The 27563-nt window shown below is 39.7% G+C and overlaps 1 protein-coding gene across 2 annotated transcripts in view; it reads left to right on the top strand.

Moving 5' to 3' along the window:
- LOC124153325 (regulator of microtubule dynamics protein 1-like) overlaps positions 1-27563 on the top strand; it is a 105103-nt gene that overhangs the window by 66925 nt on the left and 10615 nt on the right. The window contains exons 5-6 of one of the 2 annotated variants that reach the window (XM_046526424.1): positions 4049-4263; positions 20864-21097. In XM_046526424.1, the coding sequence (XP_046382380.1) occupies positions 4049-4263; positions 20864-21097 (449 nt within the window). Of the gene's footprint in view, positions 1-4048; positions 4264-20863; positions 21098-27563 lie in introns of those variants that run through there. The other variant, XM_046526425.1, reaches the window with a different exon arrangement.

The following is a 27563-nucleotide window of genomic DNA, read 5'->3' as shown; positions in this document are numbered from 1 at the left end:
CTACAGCGAGTGCCAACTCCAAAAGGGCCTCGTAAAAACGAGGTGTTTTTACATGCTTATTATAGGGTCAATTGATGGTGCCTCGGCTATCTCTCGTAATGGAGGGGGTCTCGCAATAGCCCGTACTTGCTTTATCGAGGTTCCACTGTATTATTATTATGATTTTTATGTTGGCCTTCGTAAGTTTTTGGGTTTCATTCTTCACTGTATTTAAAATGATTAAATTTAATGTCGATTTAGGATAAAGATTTTTATAGTTTTAGCTCTAAAAATTGGTGCCCTCATAAACTGAAATAAATATTCGCGCTGAAGGGAGAAAATAAACTTATTCATGATCGAATTAAATTCTTCTCGGGTTTCTGTCCGGGTAAGGTGTTCAATCAATCTACCTCTCTGCCAATGTTACAATCTTCCATTTTAACGTCGGCAAAGGATGATGATGGAGCAAGGCAGCAGGACGGAGAGCCTGAAAAGAATTTACTTTAAATATTCCCTGGTAGAATATTGTATCCTTCATAATTTATTATGGTAACTTAAACATTATGAGAAAACTAATTATAAAGACCCTACATTCATCTGACAATATGGAAGGAACTACAAATATTAACCAACGAAGGTTATTTTGGAAACGGGCTATTACCCTTGTTTTTGTTTTATTCTTGTCACTGAGCGATAAAGGGGTTACAAATGGAGGTAATGCCAGCTGCCACTAAACTTTTGTAGGTGTTGAAAACAAATATCTATCTTAAGGGTAGATAATAGTTGCTATTCACAACTGACCACAAATTTCTACAATTAAATTCGTATACAAAACTATTCAATTCATTATTTGATTAAGTTTTTTAAATGGACAGGTATTTCTTATGTGCTAAGATTGTTGATATTAAACTTGAAAGAATGGCTTGAAACTTGAAAGGATAAAATTAATAGCAAAAAGTAAGGATGAGTTGGTTCTTAAATTTTTTCGGCTCTCAGTACTGATCTGGTTCTCCCCCATTGGTTCTCGGTTCACGATACTCGGTTCCAACGTTGAACTCTTACTATCTGAATTAATGGCAAATTTAAATGAACAACCGCAAGAAATGAAAGAAAATAATTTCACTAAAGATGTAAATTAGCAGGAAAGCTATGTGCAAAAACCTGAAGATCGTCTCCATAATTTTATTTGCCAAGCATTGTTACACATTGTTAAAGATTGTATGATCAACCAAAATGTCACATTACATCAGTCAGGCACTGGTTCTTTCTTCAGGGTTTGATTTTAAAAATTGAACATTTTTACCCCATCTGGGTCTAATCTATTCTTTTTTTGGTAGAAATATCGCCAGCAGTACTGAGCAGGCATTCACTGAATACAGTAGTGGTCGTTGTTGATTTTGAAGGACCCGAATGAATATGCTTGGAGCACAGTTTACATACTGCATAGCATCAAGATCAATAGTGAAACTCTCCCAACATCGTCCGTTAATTTGTTGTAACTTGTGAGTCAGTTCAAAATATATTCTGTATTCTGCTATTTATCTTAAATTGTTACCTTAATTGACAACTTACTAGCATGCTTCCCTGTCACAGTTCCTATAGCCTCAACAATAAACTGCTCAGCACACCGGTACAGCGACACCATGGTTAAATTGAGTGGTGCAAATTGTAATGCAGTGTTGCATTATGCAAGATAACAACACTTTTAGATGGCTTGCATAGGTTTATTAACTTACGAACAAGTTCTCGTAACCTATCTTGCTTGTGTGTCGAAGAATTACTGTATATGTACATGATTCAGTTGTAAGACCACTTTCATACGAAGCGAATTTTCTAGAGATGTGCGAATAGTATCTGCGAATACGCGAATACCTCGAATACTAGAAAGTATTCGATATTCGAAGTCTGGAATAGTTATGCGAAAAGTACCGCCTCGAATACGTCGAATACTTTGAATTTCGCGTCGTACACTGTCGCATGCACGTCGTTGGTAGTTGACTCGGAAAAATGTAGAGAACTCTAGTCTTTTTGAGCATGCAGCGCCGTTTTAGGCAAGTTGACGAACTACATCAAATTCGTGGGTTAGAGCAGTGAAAAGAGTTCGACGTGGGGAACCTAAATTGATCCGGGTGAAAAAATCCGAAAATCCCCGGTTTCCCCCACCAGGAAAACCTCAGTGCCATGGGATAGTAACTACGTTGCACAATTCCCAAAATCCCCTTCACCCTCCATCCATCAGCCCTCGGCCCCTCCTCCGACGCTTTCCTTCTCTTCGAAATCAAACAATAGGCCCCAGGTCGCGCAGGTTTCGTGTAAATGAGACAAAGTGTTTACCATGTGTCATTTATGGCTAATAAGGACAGACACTTAGTTTGAATCTTTTCCAGGAGATGAAACTACCATAGAGAGAAACTCAGTGTCGTGGGATAGTAACATTGGCGCATTTCCCACGATCTGCTATCCCCCTCCATTCAGCACTCGCCTCACCCACTCTGACCCTTTCCTCTTCTCTGAAATCAAACAAAAGGTCCTCGCTCATGCAGGGATCGTATTACATAGACCTTAGCTTCGAAAAAAATATCAAGTTACACGAGAACAATAAAGACGTGTCTCACGCCCCCTTTTCTCCCCCACTGACCTTTTTCTGCCTACCTGCTTCGAAGTTCCCCATTTCTGGAGGTCTACTGCTGCATGAGTACCGTGGGATAGTTACATTAGAGTATTTCCCAAGATCCACTATCCCCTTCCATTCAGCACTAGCCTCCCCTTTGAGGCTTTCCTCTTCTCTGAAATAAAAAAGGTGCCAGCTGGCGCAGGGATCATATTACGTAGACCTTAGCTTCGAAAAAAATATCTGGTTACACGAGAACAAAAGAAATGTGTTTCTCGCCCCCCCCCCCCCTTTTCTCACCCACTGACCTTTTTCAGCCTACCTGCTTCTAAGTTTCCAGTTTCCGGAGGTCAACTGCTGCATGAATCACCTATTAGCCCGAAAGGTGTCTAACAATGACTTTCGGAAATTGATATTACACCTTTGTTGGATTGAAATATCAGTAATGTGCGCGTAATTTAAAAAAGAACAAGACCAAACTCGACGCATTTCTGACTTTATTTAAGCATTTTAAGCGAGGAAATAAATGTCAAAATAGGACTGAGACTTTGCATTCCGGCGAGACTCAATATGAGCAGCAGAGCTTCTCGGAAGTCGATGCGGTATTTTTTTCCGAAAACAGATATCAAGTTACAATTTATGAGTGGTGCAATAAATCTTTATTCTTACAGTCCCAGACCAAGGGATATTTTCTCAGGATATTTGCTTTCTCCCTGATAGCAATTCGAATTCATCTTCTTATCTCGTGAGAACTCCCAAAGATGGACTGAAAGTAATTGAAGAAAATCCGGTGGAGAAGAGCTTGTATTTTACAAAATGCCTCAGATTGTCAGGTAGCACTTGGCAGCAGGAGTGGGGGTAAAGCGATGTTAGTTGAATTAATTATATGCCCAATTGTTTCCATAAAATTAAAATATTCCATTTATCAGCTAAATACCAGTTCGAATACCTTAAAGGAAATCAAAATTACTCCCTAAAATCTTGTGTTGCCTGCTGCATAGGCAACCGAGTCAAACATTCCACCATTCATCGTTTAGTATTCGAGGTATTCGAATATTCGAGCAATGATTTAATATTCGAATTCGATATTTGAATATTAAATCATTGCTCTTAGTTAGCCAACAACTCTCAAAAGAAAAAAAACAAACGCCATGCAATGGAAAAGTAGTATGCATATGAGTTTTAAATTTTTTTTTTCACTTTTTGGCCTTGAATATGCTGCAGACCATTTTGGCTTTGGGTAAATAGCCACCATAAACATTTAAAAAAGGCTACGAGGAAAGACAAAAAAGGGATGTAGGAACAAAAGCAAACATTTTTTCTTATGAAAAAGGTTTGAAATTACGAAACTCGAATTTACGAAGTGCCAATTTTCCTGTCTTACTGACTTAGTTTAATGGAGAGTTTACTGTGGGTATGAATGCATTAAAGGTATGTAAATGCTCTTTCAATTTTCAGGCTATGAGTATGCCAAGGAAGCCCTCCAGCTGGATGACCTGAGTGCGGACGTTCATAAATGGTTTGCCATTACTGTGGGCTCGCTTGGTGAATTTATTGGCACAAAAGAGAAGATCGAGAATGGCTTCACTTTCAAGGAGCACGTGGACGCGGCTCTGAAACTCCATCCAACAGATCCGTCTCTTCATCATCTGCTTGGGCGCTTCATGTATGAGGTGGTCATTTCACTCTCTCTCTCATCCATGGCTTCCGTAGCTTAACTTGCCTTTTCAGCTTATTAATTAAGCTAATATAAAACGGCAATTTCACTCACTGACTGACTCATTGATACAAATTCGCAGCCCAAACTGTGATAGGCGTGGATATTTGGCTTATTGGATGTAAAAGTAAAAAAAAATTCATCGGGAGGAAAAATCTGAAAACTTGAAAAAGTCGATTAGGTTTCGAGATACATCGACTTGAATTAACATGGGAGCCTTATGGGACTAAAACTTCTTCGCTTTTATTTTGTACTTTTAAACGTCTGACGAATATGATATTCAATGGGCAGAAACTAGATTTTTTTTCGTCAATTTTTTGGTATGGTTTACATTGCGACCAATTGATATTTTGTATTTTTTATTATTTTTTGAACATTTTCTATGCTTTTCTAATGGAAAAACTTTAGGAATTTTTTTGACCAACTTGCAATAATCGTACGACAAATTCCTTGACTTATAAGGTGGAAAATTTTTCGTTTGATCTTTTGGCTATCTTGGAATTTTCATATGTCGAAACAATTCCGAGGAATTAATGATTTCAATTTTACATTGTCGTGATGGGAGAATTTTCAAACTCGCATTTCGTCCTTGAGACATGTGCCATATGAAAATTTGGAATCTTCTGGAAAAACCGTTGAGGGTACTTCGTACCCTCACGATCTACCCTACTTTTCACATAACCCTCTTGGTTAATTCATAATTAAATTCCGAAAAATATCCTGCCCGCGAAAAATCATTGTCGCCATTTTTTTGTGGAGTATACGATCTTAATATCTTAGCAACCATTCCAGCTAGATAAATGAAATTTTCAGTGTAACATTATTATGAAAAAGGTCAACTTTTGCAATGATGGCCATTCCGCTCGATCGCTTTAGGTGCGAGTTATATCGATACAAATCTCCTTGGATACGGTTTAATCGCTAATAACTTTTTTGTAAATCAAGTTTTGAATACAAGATTCATACACAATACAACTGCTAATGTGTTTCATCCAACAAAAGTTAAATCAAGCGGATCGATTGATTAGAGTTGAAGTTATGATCGATATAAGGTTACATTCGATGGAGCCATTTTTCAGACCTATTCACATAGATACGGGGATAAAAATTTTAACAATATGTAAGGGAAAGAATGAATTATGCATACATTTAAATTATTTGGATGAGTAATGTTTCCTGATGAAGATATATCAATATGAATTTATATCTTTTTGTAATAGGTCCCTGTAAGAAATACACGCATCGCCCTATCTACGTCACCAATATAAGTACGTAGGTGAAATTTGGAATGGGGATAGTTGAGAAGGCAGGGATAAGGGAGTGACCATAGATTGGAAGTCAAACCAATAGAATTGCGTATTTTACAGTACAGATGTCAGTATAATCGAAAGTTCGATTCGATTTTTATAGCAAATACACAAATTGGCATAACTTGATTAGTGTATGCATTGGACCAATGAAATTCAGTGAATGGGTACATCTTGGTATTCATCACAATGCCCAATAGAAATATGTTTTGTATGTAGTCTCACATTTGATATATATCGAATCTTCGTTTTCACAAATTATATCGATTTGCCGTAACATTTAGGATTTTACATCCACAGGCATTGTTGACCAGGAATTTTAAAGTAGATGACCATTAACTGGAATTAAAATCTACAGCATTGCAGATTTTACAGTACAGGTGGCAGTTTAATCGAAAGATTGATTCGATTATTATAGCAAATACGCGAATAGAATAACTTGATTAGTATATACGTTGAACAAAAGAAATTTGGTGAATGGGTACATCTTGGTATTCCTCACAGTGCCCAATGGAAATATGTTTTGGATGTAGTATCACATTATATATATATTGAATATGCTTTTTCTTCAAATATATCGAATGGCTTTAACATATAGGATTTTACATCCAAGGGCATAGTTGACCGGGAATTTTAGGGTTGGTGGTCAAAGACTGGAAGTTAAATCTATAGGATTGCGAATTTTCAATGCACGTGTCAGTATACTTGATAATTTGATACGATTATGGTAGCAAATATGCAAATTGGCGTATCTTTATAACTATTGAGAACGAAGATATTCGATAAATATGGTCATCATAGCATTATTCATGCTGCACTATTGAAATATATTTGCTTACTACGCTCCCATTCGACACATTTCGAATCTGCGCTTTCGTAAAATATGTCAAACTGCCATTATCAATAGAATTTAACATCTACGGGGATAGTTGAGCATTCTTTGGTTCTTTCTCCAATTCAAGTTTCTTCACTGTATTCATATATTTATTGTGATCAATTCGTTTCGTTGTTTAAACCTTCCTCAGATATAAAAAGGTGAAAGCATTAATAGGCATACGTCGTCACTGACATCCGAACATTACTTCATTATTCGAGACATATTATCTGATAGTCATTTCCAAATTAGTCTCTGTGCGTTTATTTTCTAAAAATTATGTTTTTAATTTGATTCAGTTTGGTGCTTTCAAACGCTCATAACAAAAAATGGAGGTGCTACAATCCTAGGGTAAGGGCTAAAATACGAAAATTGGCTATATTTCACAAGTACAGCCGTCATTAAATTTAAATCTCTCTCCATTACGTAAATATTAGGTTCAAAACGTTCTCCTAACGTTCATATCTTCGTGGTGACTAAGACGACCTCAAGTATTGTAGAGGGCGAATGAGCGAGTTGTTTGCCCATTCGGCCCATTTCAATGACATTTTGAGTGTTTTTTTTTTTCGCTTTTTTTAGCAACTTATGGACCGAATACTTGAACACAGGTGACACAAATATGTTCCCACCCCCCTAATTACCCGCTTGAGGAATTCAAGCGCCCATTGACTCGTTACACATATATAAGTACAGTACTCTCCCGATTGTACTAATGGCTATTGATGGGGAGAATAATTGGAAAACACGGATAATCCAAACTTTACTTTTATTTCTTGTTATTTTCATAATTTAGTCAATCCAACAATCTATTATTGTTTACGCACATTGTCTATTATTGTTGATTGCTTTCTGGAATCATTAAGAGATTTCTCTTCCCGACCACGATCTATTTCCTGGTGATAACGTGATTGTATTTGTATTCCTTCTGCTTCATGTAATATCTGGTTTTTTTAAACCACGCACCCGTGGCTGTGAGGTCACGGATTCAGAAAAGTGTTTTGCACGAATCCACTTTGAAACCACTGCACGACGTTGGAAACTGCGCTGACAGGCACCATGACAAGTAGTCACGTCTCGCACAAGTTGCCTGGGATGAACTTTTGCAGGACGCGGACCGCAATCACTGAGCCTGACCCCGCACCGTGATGCTTGGAAAAGAAGAGCGTGAAACTCCCGTGAAGGCAATAGGTGCGCAATTACGCCATCGCACAGCAGCGGTTATAGGAAACCAGAGCTTAAGGCAAATTGTCTACGCAGGCGAGTGCCTGGCTATGACTCATGCTATCTCTACTTCCACTTCTCCTGCTGCTTTCACTTTTACTATTCCATTCCTATCCAGTTTGGCCTTGACTAGTAACGGCGTAAGCATTCCCGAGTATGACGAAATCTCTGGTTCCCTTGGCCCATATTCAACGGCATGCGATGCCACGGCAATAATTGCACGTTAGCAGTATAAAATATAAAACTGGAGATTCTTAAGTAACATTTCTCTGAATTTACAAATGATTAACCATTGAAGAATCTTCCGAAATGAATCAAGAGTCATGCTGATTGTCATCTACAATGCGAAAGCAGACATCCAAGTAGACTTGAAACATTCTGTGTCAGCAAATAGATAAAACAATTCCACTTTCAGAAGGGATGCTAATGGAAACAATTATGTACCCCGGTTTAGCATTGCATTTAAAAAATGCAAATATCTTGGTGCTTTTTCATCTGACTTTATTTTTTTATAAAGATCGCAGAAAACTTCGAAGGATCGTGAACTCATGAACAGATAATCTGCAAGCCGGATAAAATGCAGCCAGATAATCGGGAGTCTGCTGTACATAGTACTTGGTTGTGGTAAAAAATAATTAATGGCATTTTTTTCTAACAAGGCCCACCAATTTCGGGAGCACCAGTTTTAGAAAAACATATCTAAGGGTTAGTTGCTGTAGTTGTAAAATTGAGAATGCATGCACTCTCACAAAATGTTATCAATTGGCATTGTTTACTAATTTCATCTTTTATTGAGCACCGACAGTGGAGAATTTTTAGTCCCTGCAGCTCGATTCTGTAAATGTGATATGGCCGTCACAAGCGGATTTCGTCAATGTATTCACGGCTTTGACGCTGGAGCGATTCTGAAACTTTTTAGTGACGTCACTCTCACAGCCGCGTCCGTGAAAGTATTCACGCCCAAGAGGGCCCGTGGTAGCAGTGGCGGATACAGATGGGGGGCGCAGGGTGCGCGCGCCCCCCCCTTGCGGGTCCGCTTGTATTGCCGAACATTGCAAAACCACAATTGTAACTTTTTTATATCATAAGATGGCATTGTCTTTTACATGTTTATAATCACTTTAAATAAAATTTTCATATACTTTGCCTGTGACTTGATCATCTTTTATTACGATAAAAGTAAAGACAACTCAAGATATGTTGCGCCCCCCCCTTGAGTTTTTTCTGTATCCGCCACTGCGTGGTAGCTTTGTCGTGGCAATGCGCTCTAATTTTTCATTATGAATTTACGCTGTGATTGATAATTAATAGCACATTATTCATTCATTACGATGGTGGCTATTTCATATTGTCACTTCCCATAAGTAATATGTATTAAAAACAAATAGAAGAAATGCGTAGTTAAATTTACATCCGCGTACCATTTAATATTGCGATGAGCCGTCTACTGAGGCTCCAAGGACAACCCATTGTAAGCAGTAGTGGAAGTACGACCTCTCTGCGGGGCGTAGGCCGAGTCTTCGGACTAGCCCTAGCCGGTCGACTCCCAGTCTGTCGTGTGAAGGAAGGAATCTAATTGTGGGCTCCCTATATATTTGGGAGAGCAAGGAGATCCAGGCTTTTTGCTTGGGATTCGCCCGTTGTGGCATGTTGTGCCCTCTCAACTCAACGCCGCTCGTCGCCAGACACCGCCAAACCACGTAAGCTTGGGAGCCCCTTCTTTCCCACTTCCCAGATTTTTCCCTTCACCCCTTCTCCTTTATTCCGTGTGCCGTGGTCGACTCTTTGGCAGGGTTTGTGGTTTGCCTGAAGTTTTTTTGTAACAATAAATTGCATTTTTTTAAAATTGTTTACTGCCTGCTTACTGCCACCCACCTTCACTAATAGTTCAGCGATATTGCCTTTATTGCGATTGAAGTTGGTGAGAAGTTAAACTTTGTGCTGAGGGTTTGACAATTATCTTATATCTGTGCATCTGCTAGAATATACAAGTCAAATACTGAAAACTTAATGTTCATAATAATTTGGAGTAGAACCAATGGTAAAAGTATTGTGCGGTATTGAATGTTAACGGATTTATTTAATATTTGTTTCGTAAGTTCAAGCCTTCGATTTGTTTTTATTAAGGAGAATGGAGGCTCTTTACATAGCTCCGCTACTGTTGCATGAGCATCAATGTCGACGGAGGCAATAGATGCACATACTTCGGCGGCAGATACGCGATATCAACAATCCCTTTGAGATGCGAGAAGAAGATTTAAGAGGTTAGTCCGGCGTATCTCGAGGATTGGCGATGGATATTTTCCCTGAGCTCACACCACAATTAATTCGTAGACGTTTAGGTGGCTTGCCGGGGCATGATTTAGTATGTTAAGGTAAACATTAATCATCCATTCCATCTCTTCCATGCATTATTGCTGCCGTTCAGTAACACGACCAACATGATTCTTTTTTCTGTTGACATAATAGAAATACTAAGACATAATAGAAATACTAAGACATAATAGAAATAGACATCTCGTCCTCTAGCAGAAACTGTTAATAATCAACTCGTATTCGCGCCAGAAACATTTTCACCAGTACGAGGTGTGTTCAAAAAATATCGCGACTTTTGTGTTTTTTCAAAAATTATTTATTTATTCATGAATATCTATTTTGTCCCCTTCAAAGTAATCCCCATGAGATATTATACACTTGTGCCAACGGTTTTTCCAATCTTCGAAGCACTTCAAAAAATCATTTTTTTTTATCTTGTTCAGCTCCTCCTTCGATGCCGTCTTTATCTCGTCAATCGTAGCGTAACGTCGTCCTTTCATGAGTCTCTTCAGTTTAGGGAACAAGAAAAAGTCACAGGGGGCCAGATCTGGGGAATACGGTGGCTGCGGCATCATTAGTGTGTTGTTTTTGGCCAAAAAGTCGCGCACAAGCAACTATGTGTGAGCAGGGGCGTTATCGTGGTGCAAAAGCCAATTTTTGTTCTCCCACAAATCCGGGCGTTTCTGGCAGATTGCTTCGTGCAAATTGTGCCTAACTTGCAGGTAATATTCCTTATTGACCGTTCTACCCTGTGGCAAGAACTCATGATGCACCACGCCCCTGCAATCGAAGAAAACTGTCAGCAAAACTTTCACATTCGACCGAACTTGGCGCGCTTTTTTCGGTCTTGGTTCGTGCGGCAGCTTCCATTGAGATGATTGAGCTTTGGTTTGCACGTCATAACCATAAACCCACGATTCGTCACCAGTTATGACCCTCTGCAGCAAATTTGGGTCGTCGCGGACCCAAACCCAACCCAACCCAACCCGACCCGTCTCATGCCCAAATCATTGATAAAAATCGAATGGCACGAGCCAATCGATATGTTTAGGTCCTCAGCAACTTCTCTAACGGTGATTCGACGATTGGCCAATACCATTTTCTCCACTTCATTAATTTTTTCGTCTGTTGTTGAAGTGCTTGGGCGTCCGGCACGCTCTTCGTCGTTCACATCTTCTCGGCCTTCTGAGAACATTTTGTACCACCGATAAACGTTGCTTCGGTCCAAGGTAGCTTCTCCGTATGCCACAGTCAACATTCGGAATGCATCCGCGCACTTCATTTCGTTTTTCACACAAAATTTGATACAGGTTCTTTGATCCATGGTAAAAATCGAAGACGATCCAAAACACGTGCAAGCAAAGCAGCTGTCAACAATTAAGTAAACATTCAAAATGGCCGAGCTTGTCGGCATAAGTGACAGACATGAGTACTAACATAACGCCACAAAAAAATCGAAATTCGATTATACGTAACCCGCGAAAAATTCAAAATTCGCGATACTTTTTGAACACACCTCGTATAAATCGTGAATAGTGGCATGTGCTTGCACAATCAGAGAAATAAATATGCACCAAAGCGCATTTAAAATTATGTACTGAAATGATGAGAACAGCTCAAACGCATACGAGAATGAACCATTATCAAATAATAAAATAACACTTGTTCTCATTCCGCGTAAGCATTTGCTCCATATTATGAGAAAATTAGTGCTAATTGTGAAATTACGAGCCTGCTACGTGATAACTGGCTTTGATACGCAGCACTTGACAACATATAAAAGAGGTAATATACAGTTAATAGCTATAAACTAATTAAGCAACCGTATCTTTTCATTAATAGGTACTTTTAAAAGAAAAGACCTCACTCAAAATTGAGTAAAGAAGTATTATTTACTTTGGGAGTGAATATTCCGCGGCATTGTATATGTTTCTCTATGGTAACTGAAGTTGCAGTTGGCCGCTGAAGTAAGTTTGTGTCGGAGATTCTGATTCGTTCCTCGCATCCGCACAGCTACCAACATAGGAAACTGAAGTGATCGTTCGCAATCCGTCAAACATCTCACGACACAGGCTTGCAGGATCGCTTGAACGTCTTTCACGGTGAGAGGCGTGAGAACTCCACTGTGGTTCGAAGCACGCGAAGCACAGATATCACATTTACAGAATCGAGCTGCTGGAGTGGTGATATGGGTGTGGGGGAAAAAGTGCTGGATGTTTGTCGCCTCCTGTGCTGTAAAATTATTAATAATTGTATATAGTATATCCTTGGGGTGCTTCAGTTTTTAATCAATGAGTAATTATGTCGCGATTAAAGTTTTTTTCTAGAGTATATTTTTAAAATTATTATTATTATTATTATAGTATTCTACCAATTAAGGTAGTTTTCCATGGAGTGTTCAAGAAGTGATCTGGAAGCCTCCCTTTCCTTCCAGCGCTGCCTTCTTTAATTCACTGTAAGGCCTAATCCCTTTCGATCTATCTAAAAATCCTATTCTTTTCCTTCCCCTCCCTCGTTTCCCTAACATTCTATCCTCTAACACCTTTTTCGACATCCCCTCCCCGCTAAGTACTAACTCCATCCATACCTTCTGTCTCCTCCGTATCTCATCCAAAAGCTGCCTCTCCTCGCCAATCATATCCAGCACTTCGTCGTTCCTTTTCCTCTCCGTCCATTTCACCCTCTCCATTATTCTCCATACCCACATCTTGAATGCCTCCAATCTTCTCTCGTCTTCTTTCCTCAGTGTCCACGTTTCTGCACCATGGAGAGCTACACTCCAAATCAAACTCTTCACTAACCTTTTCTTTAAACTCTTACATTACGATCCTCTCAGAAGCTCCTTTCTGTTCATGAACGCCTCCTTTGCTAGTGCAATTCTCTTCCTGATGTCCTTGCTACTGTGTCCGTTTTCCTCTAATGTGCTGCCCAAATATTTAAACTGGTCTACCTGTTCAAGTTTTTTCCCACCTACTTTTATCTTGAGTCTCACATTCCTCGCTCGCGATACTTTACAAAACTGCATTACCTTAGTCTTCTTGTGATTAATCCTCATCCCATACTCCTCGCACCGCTCGTCTAACGCATCCACTAGAGCCTGTAGTCTCCTCGCTGACCGGCTAATCAGCGCCTGATCATCCGTGAACCTTACCGATTTCAACATCATTCCTCCCACTGATGCGTAGTTTTCCGCGGCGTTGTCTAGATGATGTCTCCATGTTTCTGGGTTACACCGTGTGTTTGTCCGGGTTTGCTCCATGCATGCTCCGCAATGGCGGAGAGCTGAAATTGCTTATTTCTTGTGGAACACAGAAGAGCCACAAGAAATAAGCAATTTCAGCTCTCCGCCATTGTGGGGCATGCATGGAGCAAACCTGGACACCAGATACTGTTTGACGAAGCATCAGTTGTTGCTAAAGAAAATAGATATTATCCCAGGCTAATAAAGGAGGCTATCGAAATATTCAAGACACCGGAAAACATGAATAGAGAAGACGGCTACCCTCCCACAGCTCGTGGAAGAGGGTCATACGAGAGAAAAGAAGGTGGACCAATCAGCATCCAGCATGAAAAATTGGTGCCAAAAATGAACTATATAAATCACGAAAAATTGAATCCCGACATCGACCTGAAGACGCCGGTTGGAATACCGGCGAAACTGTCGTCACAAAGAAAATCCACGCGGTGTAACCCAGGAACATGGAGACATCATTCCTCCCACTTTCACTCCAGCGTCCAAATCGTCCCACGCTTCTCTTACCATCTCCTCAGCATACACATTAAAAAGCAGCGGCGATAGAGGACAGCCTTGCCTCACTCCTCGTCCCATTCTTGCCCACCCAGATTCTCCGTCCGCTACCCTCACGCGCGCAGTCTGGGCCGTATACAGATTACAAATTAGTCGTCTATCCCTCCAATCTACACCTATTCTCTTGAGAATATCCATTAACTTAACCCAGTTCACCCTATCAAACGTTGTCTCAAAATCCACGAAACAGGCATATACGTCCTGGTCATATTCTAAGTTCCTCTCCACGAGGGACCTCATTATTGCTATTGCTTCATGAGTTGACCTCCGTTTTCTGAAACCAAATTGATCTTCGCCCCAAATACTCGTTTGCCCTTGCCTCCATTCATCTGTTCAATATCCTCAGTACCACTTTCGCCGCATGCGATATTAGGCTGATAGTTCTATAATCTCCGCATTCAACAGCTTTCTTCTTTTTCGGAAGCGGAATTAAAACCGTCTTCACGAAATCTTCCGGCCAACATCCCTCCTCATAGATCCTGCGAACTAGTTCGAAAAACCTTTTCTTAATATCCTTCCCTAGATTCTTCAGAAGCTCACACGGGATATTGTCCACGCCTACTGCTTTCCTAGCCTTCATATCACGGAGTGCTCTCTCTATTTCCGAATCTAATATCCCCGGCCCAAGGTTATCATCCTCCACTGCACTTTCCTCCTCTAAACTCAATCTCTCCGGCCTGTTTCTTCCGTCATACAGATCCTCCACGTATTCCTTCCATCTACTCTGTATCTCTTCTTGCTCAGTTAGCATTCTCCCATCTTTAGCCTTAATTTTAGACATGGTTTGTCCTCTTTTGCTGCCCGATAGTGACTTAACTTTGGCGTACACTTCTCCATCCTTCTGGAACTTTTCCATTTCCTCACACTGTCTTTTCCACCAAGCCTCCCTTGCCCTCGTAGTTTCACGTCGTAATCGATTATTTAGTTCCCTATATATTCTTTTGCCCTGCTCTGTGTCCACGTTCTTCCACTTCCTCCTCTCCTCCACTTCTTTTACCATTGCCTCCGTAACCCAAGGCTTCTTTATCATTCTGCTGTCAACGTAGCCAATTGACTTCTCCGCCGCATTGGCTATTCCTGTTTTAATATTATCCCATCTTTCCTCAACAGTCTTCATACTTTCAATCTCCAGTATACTAATGTCCCCTAGTTCCTGATATTCTCTCCTCATACTTTCCTTCACTGCTTCTACATTCCATTTCTTCGCCTTCCTAACTTTCATAAGTCTTTTGAATCTTACGTTGCATTTCACGAGCACTAGATTGTGGTCAGAATCCGCATCCGCTGCAGGGAAGCTGCGCGAGTTTTTCACACTATTCCTAAACCTCTGTCTTACCATAATGTAGTCTATTTGATATCTCCCCGCATCCCCTGGACTTTTCCATGTGTACCTTCGCCCTTTATGATGTTTGAACCACGTGTTTGTGATGAATAACTTGTTTCTCTTGCAAAATTCTGCTACTTTCTCGCCCCTGTCGTTCCGAATTCCTAATCCAAATTCTCCTATTTGTTTCCATCCCTCCATTCCCCGACTGAAGCGTTCCAGTCCCCCATCACTACCAGATTTTTCTTACCCGGTGTGTCTCTAATTATTTCCTCGAGCTGTTCATACACCTCATCTACTTCTTCCTCTCTATGATTGCTAGTGGGCATGTAAACTTGGACCACCACAAGGTTGGTGGGCCGCGCCTCTATTTCTACCTTGTAGAAGACTATGCAAAAACTTCTTAGTTTCTAATAATGCTATTCACAAGGGGGATAACTTAAGAAACTGTGACTGCACTTCCGATAGCAAGAAATGTTTCTCCTTCAAAAACATTGAGAACATCAATCAATGGCTTGATAGTATCGCACCCCAGTCGGCACAAAAGATGTAGAAAGGAAATACTCAAATGGCCGTATCCCACGGCTCGTCCACCTTGCAAGTGAAAATTGTCACTGCGTTGGTGTGGAATAAATTGACGGCAGGGAACAAGATCCTTTGTGAGGGCCGTAGGGACCTCCACTACGGATTCTTGCTCCACAAAAAACCGGGAATCTCCACAGGATAGGCACAGGATAGGGATAACCAGTGATTTGCGGAAAAACACGCTTTCAAAAAGCAGTCACTCACACATTCACTCACCCACAGATGGCTTCAATCTCCCGTTGAGAAAAAATAGCTCCTACGAGAGCGTGGTCAAGGATTGGCAAGGGGATGAGGATGCAGACGTATAGGTACGTATTTTGGCTAAAGGTAGCCCTCTTCAGCATGCTGAAGAAAAACAAAAGCTCTTCCAATGCTAGGCTGAAAGTGGGAGGGCGGGAGGACAACGTAAATTAGATAGGAAAGAGAATTGGGTGGGTGAAGATGAAGGAGACAAAATTAGTTCCAAGTTTAACATTGTTTCTATGTTAAAAGAAATCAAATCGGTAATTCCTCTTAAAACATTGCTGTTATTTATTACGGTCATTTCTCTTTCATCAAGTACGTATGTTCTCATGAATGTAGCTTTTATATTTGCTATTATTTCTCTTTCGCCAAGTGGTTATTTCCGAATATAAATGTCGTATTTGTATATTTAATAACTTTTTGTCGTTCAATAAACAGTTATTCTTCAATTATTCACAATAGCACAATTCACGATATAGGGGGTGGTATCATGTTTCTTTTAAAGCTCCGCAAATGGCTCTGATGTCGCATCGGGAAGTTTTACCCAGAAAAAGTACGAATTTTACCTATGTTTTACCACCAAATTACCCATATTTTACCACTTAAATTTACAGATATTTTACCTGTTAACACGCAGGTTAGCTGTCTAATACCACAATTTTACCTGTGTATAATGAGGGTAATAATGGGGTAATTTATCTTTTGTGCTGACTGGGACTGAGGTGGAGTTACGTCTACATTAAAACTCAGGTTAGGGGCAGATAATGTTATGGTTTGCTTCTGTACCGGAAGATGCCTCATCATTTGAAAAAGGGAGTTCCATCTTGTGGGTTCATCCTGGATGAGCATAGAATAAGAAGTGGTGAAAATAATTTTTTTGAATGTAGGTGTATTGATGCATTCAGTCAGGGGCCTGCACATATGCCATTTTTTACTATTATTTTAATGAAAATTTCGATCCTTAATCAACTTTCACGTGTCTTTGCGGAGCCGTTGTTTGGCATAAAGGAACAAAATTGACGTCAGGGGAAGCCCGCATCATTGCAGTTAGGGATGAGTCGATTCCAAATGTCGATTCTCGATTCCACCGAGTCTCGGGCACGGAATCGGAATCGAGAATCGATCGCCTAAAGTCGATTCCGATTCCATCAATTCCAGGAAGATATATATTTTGAGCATAGACGATAAGTTTGGGGCATAAAGGCTGCCACAAACCTAAGCGGTGTCAGCCTTGCCCGCGCGGAGAATACGCCTGGCACGTGGGTGCTGCGACGAACATACCTAAGAGGCCTTGGAAACATGAAAATGTCAGCAAGAGCGACCAACGAACCCTGAGGTGCCTTGTGTTCATGAGCAACTCTCAGAGACAAAAAAATTAGAAAACACGGGATCGGGAAGGAATGCATGCATTTTCTGTTCTTTTATTACCCACGGTCACGGCAAATCAAATTATTGCGATTATGAATCACATTCGGAGAATTCATCTGGACCACCAATTTTAAAGTATAATAGATCGAAATATATTTTTTTATTTTCGAATGTTATCTGAAGTCTGATCATAATAAAAATGTGTAGAGAGCGAGTTTTCCTGTGAAAAAAAGTTTCTTACAAATACGCGCTGAGAGCGTTTTTTTTTTAATATATGTAACTTTTTAGACTAACATGCGTCGGAATCGAGAAATGGATTTGAAGGAATCGGAATTGGGATTGAAAAAAAGTGGAATCGACCCATCCCTAATTGCAGTCTTCGAATTTGTGATGATCTTTCTGATGAGAGGAACAGTTCGGGAGCAGTAGCTGAATTCGTAACGGAAGGTACCCCGGTAAAAGTCGATATTTTGTCCGCCATTTTAAATTTTTTGAGGGGTTTCGTGGGGGGAATCGAGGATTTTTGGATATTTTCCCCCCATCATTTTCGGTTCACCACATCATACAATATCTTTTCGCCACCCTAATCTGCAAATTTGATGTAGTTCGTCAACTTGACTAAAACGGCACTGCATGCACTAAACGACTAGAGTCCTCTATGTTGTTTCCGAGTCAACTACCAATGAGACGATGTGTGGGCGACAGTGTATGGTGCAAAATTCAAATTATTCGAGGTATCCAAGATCGTACTTTTAGCATAATTATTCAAGATCTCGAATATCGAATATTTTCTAGTAAGGATGAGTTGGTTCTTAAATTTTTTCGGCTCTCATTACTGATCTGGTTCTCCCCCATCGGTTCTCGGTTCACGATACTCGGTTCCAACGTTGAACTCTTACTATCTGAATTAATGGCAAATTTAAATGAACAACCGCAAGAAATGAAAGAAAATAATTTCACTAAAGATGTAAATTAGCAGGAAAGCTATGTGCAAAAAACTGAAGATCGTCTCCATAATTTTATTTGCCATGTAAAAGTTTGAATACCATGTTGTTAAAGAATACGTACATGATAAACTGATTTGTCACATTACATCAGGCAGTCACTGCTTCTCTCTCCAGGTTTTGATTTAAAAAATTCAACATTTTTACACTATTTATTCTTTTTTTTTGTAGAAATATTGCCTGCAGTACTGAGCAGGCATTCACTGAAAACAGTAGTGGTCGATTTTGATTTTGAAGGACCGTATGAATATGCTTGGAGCACAGTTTACACACTGCATAGCATCAAGATCAATAGTGAAACTCTCCCAACATCGTCCGTTAATTTGTTGTAACTTGTGAGTCAGTTCAAAATATGTATATTCTATATTCTGTGATGTAGCTTAAATTGTTACTTTAATTGACAACTTATCCGCATGCTTCACTGTCACAGTTCCTATAACCTCAACAATAAACTGCTTAGCACGCCGGTACAGCGACAACATGGGTAAACTGAGCGGACGTGAGTTAACACACAATTGTAATGCAGTGTTGCATTCTGCAGGATAACCACACGTTTCGATGCCTTGCAAGTGTTTATCATCTTATGAGCTAGCTCTTGGAATGCATCTTGCTCGTTTGTCGAAGAATAGCTGTGTATTTACATGATTCAATCATAAGACCACTTTCAGATGAAACGATTCTTTCTCGGCTGCCTTTCACGGCACGGCACACGGCGTTGCAAAGAGTCATCTCCGGTCGTCTCGTCTGAAAACTGATGGTAAGTTGAAAGAACGGCGCCATGCCATGCTGTGCGTGCCATGCCGTGGACGGCGGCAGGTTAAAAGTCAGCTCGTTTGAAAGCTATGGAAATGTTACAATGTTGGCGAGAGCGACAAGCTGATGAACCCTTAAAGGTGCGAGTTATCAAGCTACTCTCAAAAGAAAAAAAGAAGCATGCAATCAGAAAGTAATTTATGTGTTTTTTAATCTCTTTTAACTTTTTGGTCTTAATACGCTGTAGACTATTTCGGCTTTGGGTGCCAAATTCAAATCCTTACTTCCGTTCTGAGCCGGTTCCAAAGTACCGACTTTATGCAACCGGTTCTCGATACCGGTTCCACAGACAATAACCGGCAGTACCCAGTACTGGACTGGAACAGACCCATCTCAATTTTCTGGTATTTGTGGTATTCGAATATTCGCGGATACAGTGAGTCCTCGTTTAACGTCACTTAACGTTCCTGAAAAATGTGACGATAAATGAAATGACGTTAATCGAAACATAATATCCCATAAGAAACAATGTAAAAAGTGAACATCGGCTCCTAAACCTCACAATTCCTACGCGAAAAAATTTTAGCGTATTATATCTGGGGCATTTTTTACGATGGGAATGCCAAGCTATGGCATAAATACGAGTTCCTGTCTTCATCGACGGCAATAGCAGCACTGACGTAAATCCCTCTCCATTTTTGTATCTTCCCGCATTTGCTTTTCGGCTTCGCTATGGTGGTCGCCTGGGCATCATCATCGCCTGGGCATCATCATCGCTGAAACATCGTCGCAGTTACAGGAACCAAAATTATTGTGAACACGGCGAAAAAAGTGACGACAAAAACTTCGAGTTCTACTCGAAAAATTTCCTTGAAATCACTTTTTAGGTTCCTGAAAACCATTATGTCAAGTAAAACCTTGCTCACCTACCTAAGAATTCATTTTGCAGTAAATCTGCTAAAACCGTAATCGCAATTAACAATAAGCACACCGTTTTACACTTCATTTAGACTGGCAGTATTACCGCCCACAAAACGAACAACCTGCAACGCCCACTGCATCGCGTTTTTTTCTCGCGCGAAATTTAAAAGCCTTGACGTTATCGCAAAGCGAAGGTGCGATAAACGAATGATGGTCTCAAAATTTTCGTGACGTTATCGCGAATTGACGTTAAACGGAGTGATGTAGAACGAGGACTCACTGTACTATTTTTACACCTCTACTAATTACTAGATTATCTGAATCACTGGGGAAACTGTTGTCAATGGCAATATTTATTGATTGGTGTGATTGGATAACTGAAACATTGGGAAATCTTCATTCACTCCACAGAAATGGGAGAAGCAACATAAAACTACAGTTAAATTCCTGATTTGTACATAAATGTGAAAATTACCCTAATTTGTTCTTTCAAATACACATAGGTGAAGTGGCAGTTCACTCACAATTTACCTGATGAGTTGCCTGTGGTGGAGGGGAAGGAACGACCCATCCTACCCTGATTTCACAGAATGAAAACTCTGTTTAGTAGCGTTGTGAATGGTGAACTTCACCCACACATTTTTAAATAAACCTTTTGGCTTTGCAATGAGTCAGTGAGATCTTCATCAAGTTATATATATTTTTGTATTGTGCGTATTTCTTGGTGTGAATAATGTAGGTAAAATACCAAGATTGCCTAAAATTTAATTTTGTAATTTCTTTCTTTAAAGTAGGATATTGAAAATATATATGGCCAATCTTAATTTTTTAGGTAGCTATTCTTCCGTGGTGGGAACGAAAAATTGCTGCAGCTTTATTTACTGAGGTCCCAAATGCTACCTTGTCTGAAGCAGTTGAAGAGTTTGAAGAAGCAGAGAAGCTTAGTAAGGCCCCGTGGAAAGAAAATCGTCTTCTATTAGCAAAGGCTTTGATCGGATCCAAGGATTACTCTCAAGCAGTTGAATGGCTTGACAGAGCAGCTCAAGTTCCCATCTTGTCTGCTGAGGTAATTTCAATAGTTATTAGCATCATCACTTCATATTTTGTTGCACATACATATTTAGTTCCATGTTTTCTGATGCGTCATTACGGTGCTAATTTATAATGAAAACTTGCTTATTTATTTGACTCCTATTTAATGTCGGAAGATTGGGGAAATTGTATTCATATCTAATGTCAATGTGATTGGTTGGCCTATTAACAATGGGTGGCCACTCAATTCTTGCAATTAACACTGTTACAAATTTTTCTATGTTCATTTCTGAATTATTTTTATGGTTCCGAGGATTTTTTCTACCACTTTTATTTTTTTTTTAGGTGAAACAGCTATTGTTTTTGAAACTATTCATTTTGTTGAGATTTTTACTGAGTAGAAATTTTTGAATAAATTATTTCATGAATATTTATCCTCTTCTTTCTATTCTGCTTCCACAATAGACGAGCAACCCCCTTCATTTACAGTGGAAGCTTGTTATTACAAGTGCTCATAATCCCTAGAAAATTGCTTGCCAAGTGGGGTGCTCATTACTTGCGAAGGTGAAGGATGAAGCCCATCCATTCCCATTTTTCCATACTTAAGGTCTTCTTTTGTATTGGTGCTATTGATAGAGCTATAAGGTCTGCGTTTGCCTTAATTAATTTATTATTATTTACATATTTAAGTTACAGTTAGGCCAAGCCCTGTACATAAATATTAATTACTATTTTTGTGTAGCTTATTGATAATAAATACGGCAATTTAGATCTAATTGACTGTTATATTGGTAATTATTCATTCATATTTTAACAGTATCTTTGAAATTTTTTTGATAATGTGAAGAACAGTATTAATTAAGCCAGTGAGCATTGATAACACAGTTCTGATTACCTATAAACAATGGTTTAGAATATGATAGAATTTGAATTCAAAGAAAATTAAAATGTCTCCTGCTGATATAATAGAACTTATATTAAATAATTTAAACGTCGATGAAAATTCATGATTAGTAAAGTGAATTGCATTCTTCCATGATTGTGCTTAAATTACCGTTAGGGATGGTCGGATCGGATACCTCAGATCCAAATATCTGCGGATATCACCCTTCACCGGATACTTCGGATCCAAATTTGCTCAAGAATTGAATCTGGATCCGAAATTAGAAATTAATGCTTCAGCAAATGCTGCGTCCCATAATAGGGAGTGGAAAGACTTCCTATCCTCTTTTTGCATGGGCTGTCTGAGATGCTTGCTTACTCACAAACCATTTTATTAAAAAGCTCTTGTACAGGTTATGCAACAGAATTTAAGTCACACAAAATTTTTAGGCAAAACACAATCGGCACTTAGAGCGACTCCTCCCAAGAGATTTAATAAGCATCAGAGGAATCTCAGCGTGGTAGGATAATAAACCACTTCAAAAGTAACTTCGTCACAGATGTCAAAAAACCACCGCGGCTTACCATCAGTTCCTCTGATTTTATTTTCCTTTCTGAGACCATACAGTCCATAAATCAACAACTTTGAAGGAAAATATCAAGTTACACGAGAACAATGGAAATGTGTTTCATCTCTACCCCCTCTCACCCACTTACCTTTTTCAACTTTCCTGCTTCAATTCTCCTTTTCTGGCGGACAAATGCTCGGTGTTTGACTTACTTGGCCCAAAGATATCTTGATAGCTTTCAGCAATTGTAGTTTACGTTTTTTAAGCTCTAATCGATTGACACAATGTTTTTTAGTTACAACAAGACTATCCCAATATAATTCAATCATTTCTATTACTATTAGTATTGTATATCCTTCCGTCAAAGTATAACCTGTGTAGCTCACCTAAATCAAGATGGATTTGCTGTAAATCGCTTATATTTCTCTTTTCCCTTCTAATTCTACAGTTCATCAGTCAATGAACTTACATTAGAGGTATATACTTCAGTTATAACACCATTGTCTACATGTACACTTGATGCTATCGCAGCAGCAGTACGGTGAGATACCCCGTATTGATCACAATGAAAAGCTGTAGTTTATAATTTTACCCTCATTTGCCATGGGAATTTATATTTTTTTGGATGTGCTAGGCATGTGATCTTCCTAGTCAACAAATTTCTCCTTGATTGTTGAACTTTGCATTGCATAATTTAAAACCTCAACATCTTCACTTTCGGTTTCAATAGGGTAATCATGCTGCCTTTTTAAAGTGCAATTTTGCCTTTCAATTCTAGTGGCCAGTTTTATTGTCATTTTTGATCTAAAGGGCTAATTAAAACTTCACAAAAATTATCCTCAAGTAATTATTACAAAACTCTGAAAAATCGGCTAAATTGCAAAATTAATATATTTTTAATGATCTTGTGTGATCGGAAATGACCGTTTTAAACCAAAAATATGTATATATTAATAATAACCTATATAATTTGTAATCATTTTTTGCTATAGCGTTAAAAGATATAATTTAATCGTAACGAATCAACCATAGCCGTGTTATTATAGCAGTAGAATTACTAGTAGGCTGGTTGTATCAATTACCAACCTCGAGAACATCCTCATGATGGCATCAAAGGGAATCCAGCTGATTTCCAGCAATTTGCGATTGTAGTGGAGGAAATCTAGTACGTCTTGGAACCGTGTTTCTGTGATGAAAAATAACAATTTTATTAACTTGGCCATTTTAGCAAAGTTAACAAAATCGTACTTTCCCATCGCAGAAACACGGTTCAGAGACGTACTTGATTGCCTGATTGGCAGAAGTATGATGCAAACAATCATTTTTTTATGATGGCATGGATTGATAGATTTTTAAAATGCAGTCTGAGCGGTCACTTTTAGGGAGGGAGGCCCCCTGCTCGGTGGGTCGAAGAGAGGGGCCAGCGAGGGTGAGCTTGTCGAGGAAAGGGTCCTGGATTAGGGACCCTTCGAAGTGCTTTGGCGAAAAGTAGTCAAGTAGTCTTCGAAGTACGTTCATAGCAGCCTGCCTTGCGAACGTACCAGGTATGTTCACAGCAGTGCAAAGGGTTAAGTAGGAGTGTACGAAAAACCCCGCACGACCTTCCTGACATGTTAAACTATGAAGTATTGTCGATGCGATGTGTACGAATAGGCACGTAAATAGGGGCCTTATGTCAGTCGCGATATTTTTACTGAACTCCTACTTCCCCTCAATTCCCACCGTGAGATTTTAGGCGAACACTTTCTCTCCAAAGTTGCACTATCGTTTATGATTTCACACTTTTGATGGACCACAGTCGGAAGCGCTGATTTTTTTTAGCTACTTACGCTGGCGTAACTAGTTTTGTTGACAAATATTTCGCCGTTGTTCGTAGGAACGAATGCCATTTGCTCCTGGGGACCGAGCCGAGGTTTGTAATTTCAAAACATTTCGTATAATCGAAACTTAGTATAATCGAATAGCGCCATGTATTTACCATAGGCTTTTCGCAGGGAACGCAACATCACTTCGTATAATCGAAAACTTCGTAAAATCCTGCTTTGTATAATCGAGAGTTTAGTGTATATTACAAAGGTATGAATAAATAGCAATATCGGGTACCAATATTTAAAAAAGAAAATATGTTCTTAATGGTAATTGAAGTAATTCATTCCAATAACAACAATCTCCATCACATGAAAACTATATATTGATGTTGTAATATTATTTCCTTCGCTTGTGTAGGCAGAGCACTATTACCACACATTATGTAAGCAATATTAACAATACTGCTTATCTTGATCTAAATTACAACTTCTGCAACTAAAAAGATTTAAAACAACGACAACAAACTGCGTACCATGGCTGCCATCCTTGGAACATTTAGCAAGAATTGAGCATTTACAATCTTCACTTGTTTCTATCCTTCTTTCATTGTTGGTGACGAGTCACATGGCTTCTAACTTCGGGTATATGTATTCGGTTTTTCCCTGTTTGGGAAGAAGGGGAAACAGTACTGACTGGTTTCGATACCAAAGACCGTACGGAATCGCTGGAAGTGCCGTCGTCGGTACGGAAACTGTTTGTAACGCCATAAAGTAACCCTCTTACAACTACCAATGCTAAATCTCAGAACCCAAAAGACGAGGGTAGTACCGCGTTACATAAATTTGCTCGCGACTAGCTAACAGTGGAGAAATCATTTAATTAAAACTAAAAGAACCACGAGGATTCGTACGGGACACCTCACGCAAGGGATCAATAAACCAAAAGAAAAGAGAATCACTTCTATAAAACAAATCGTACCACAACTTGGGCATTTATTTGACAATTGCACCTTTTGGGTTTTCTACAAAATGACAATTGCATTAAACAAAATAAGATTTTCCCTGATCCACACTAACGACTCCAATCCACTGACATCACAATTACCCCTGCACTCGACGAACCTCACACACATGAATAAATAAATTGGAGACAAATGTCCACTGAATAGTCCCAAATATGGGTTCCCCCAAAATTACAACAATAAATTGATCTTTCCCCTTAAACCAAAATGAAACCAACAGCCACATACCTTACGCTCACACACACACAATCATACAACCCACATACTCCGTAGTCCATGCTTCATCACTGAGAATTATTTCAAGTCAGGAGAGTTCAAGTTAGGTGCGTCCAGCGGGAAGATTGCAGACGGAGAGAACGGTTTCCTTCGCCACGCTGACTACCTAGCACCCACAGTGTTGCCGTTTTTCCCAACACCGCGTAGCAGACGACACAATTTGTTGTCTGTTCGGCCCGCGCGCGCTCTTCTCCATACGCGCGGGTCTTTAAACTGGCATCGCAGTTGGACCGCTGGCCGCCCGTCGCCCAAGTTACTCCGCCGTGGTCAGCCGCGGAAGTAAAGTGGCGATCTTCCTTAAGACTGCACTCAGAGAGGACCAATCTCTTCGCTGCAGTCCTGCGGCATGCCTGTAAACTTCCAATTTATCTCCCTCTCCTCTCAACATTCATGCTCCACAAACACATAAAAGAAAACAAAGAAAACACATTAACACACATCACACACGTAACGTAAGTGGCTATCTGGCCTCAATGCTCCCCCCTTTTGGGACACGCGAGACGATACCGAAGAACAACAGAAACAAGTGTAATGATTAATTACATAATGAAAGTAAAGTGGATTGAAGTCCCAAAAAGAACATACATATTCATAGTTTCAATTAATAATCTCTTTACATTATTTCCATACATAATATATACATATTTTTTTTTATACATTAACTTCTCCCACCTGCTCTTCGACCTCCAACCTTCCCGGACGCACTTTACGCTTTACAAATCCCCCCCTTACTTAACAAAAAAAAAATTATGTGTTAGGGCTCAGGTATGGCTTCAAATCTTTCACATGCCATTTTCCAATACTTTGACGTTGATCTGTCTCCAATTCATACACATTGCGAGAGATTGATCGTAGAATGCGATAGGGTCCCACAAACTTAGGCGACAATTTAGACGAAAAGTTTTGTGCGGCTGAAGACAAAACGAAGTTTCGCTTCAGTACTAAATCACCAGGGAAATATTCGCGATCTCTACGGCGTAAATTATAATATTTACCCTGCCGACAGTAGGCCTCCGTTAGTTTACACTGCACCAAATCGTGCAACTCCTTTAAATTCCTTAAACGCCCAACCCACTCTTTAACTGGACGTGCTACAACAGCATCCGTTACTTCTCGGGTACTCCTTTCCGACCTGCAAATGTGCAATTCTCGCCCAAAATTTAATAATGCGGGGGAATATCCTGTGGAAGAATGAACCGCCGAATTCATTGCATAACAAAAATCATTCAAATGTATATCCCACTTCTTGTGATTTTCTTTAACAAAAGACGATATCATCGTTTTTAAAACTCTATTAACCCGCTCAACGGGGTTGGCTTGCGGGTGATATGGGGGAGTAAATGATAATAAAATGCCATGATCTTCTGCCAGCTGCGACATAATACGATTAACATATTGCGGACCATTGTCCGAAACTAAAAATTTGGGTGCTCCCCAACGCAAAATCACTAACTCTCGAAACGCAGCCTTGACTGTTTCAGCCGTAGCATGCCTAACTGCCCTTAACTCCACCCACTTAGTAAATAAATCCTGAAAAACGATAATATACTGATTTCCCTTTGACGAACGAACTAAAGGCCCCATAATATCTGTAGCTACCACTAGCCAAGGTTCCTGAACATCTCTGGTTCCCATCTTACCCGCGGGTCTTCGTTGTTCCACCTTGTATCTTTGACATATGTCACACCTACGGACATAACGAGCAACATCCAACACCAACCCGGGCCAGTAATAAAGTTGTTTAATCCGTGAACAAGTCTTTTCTACCCCTTGATGACCTGCTTGCGTTGTATCGTGATTTTCTTTCAATACTCCTCCGACTCTCTCCTTTGGAATACACAATTTCCACGGACAACTACTTCCCTCTAACAAATGATCTATAGCCTGTGCACGGTGGACATATAACTCCCCGTTTTCAATTTTCCAGTCGGGATAATTGGCTG

Source organism: Ischnura elegans, chromosome 2 (assembly GCF_921293095.1).
Source record: "Ischnura elegans chromosome 2, ioIscEleg1.1, whole genome shotgun sequence".
In the NCBI taxonomy this organism is placed as follows: Eukaryota; Metazoa; Arthropoda; class Insecta; order Odonata; family Coenagrionidae; genus Ischnura; species Ischnura elegans.
This window is presented reverse-complemented; position numbering and strand designations above follow the sequence as displayed.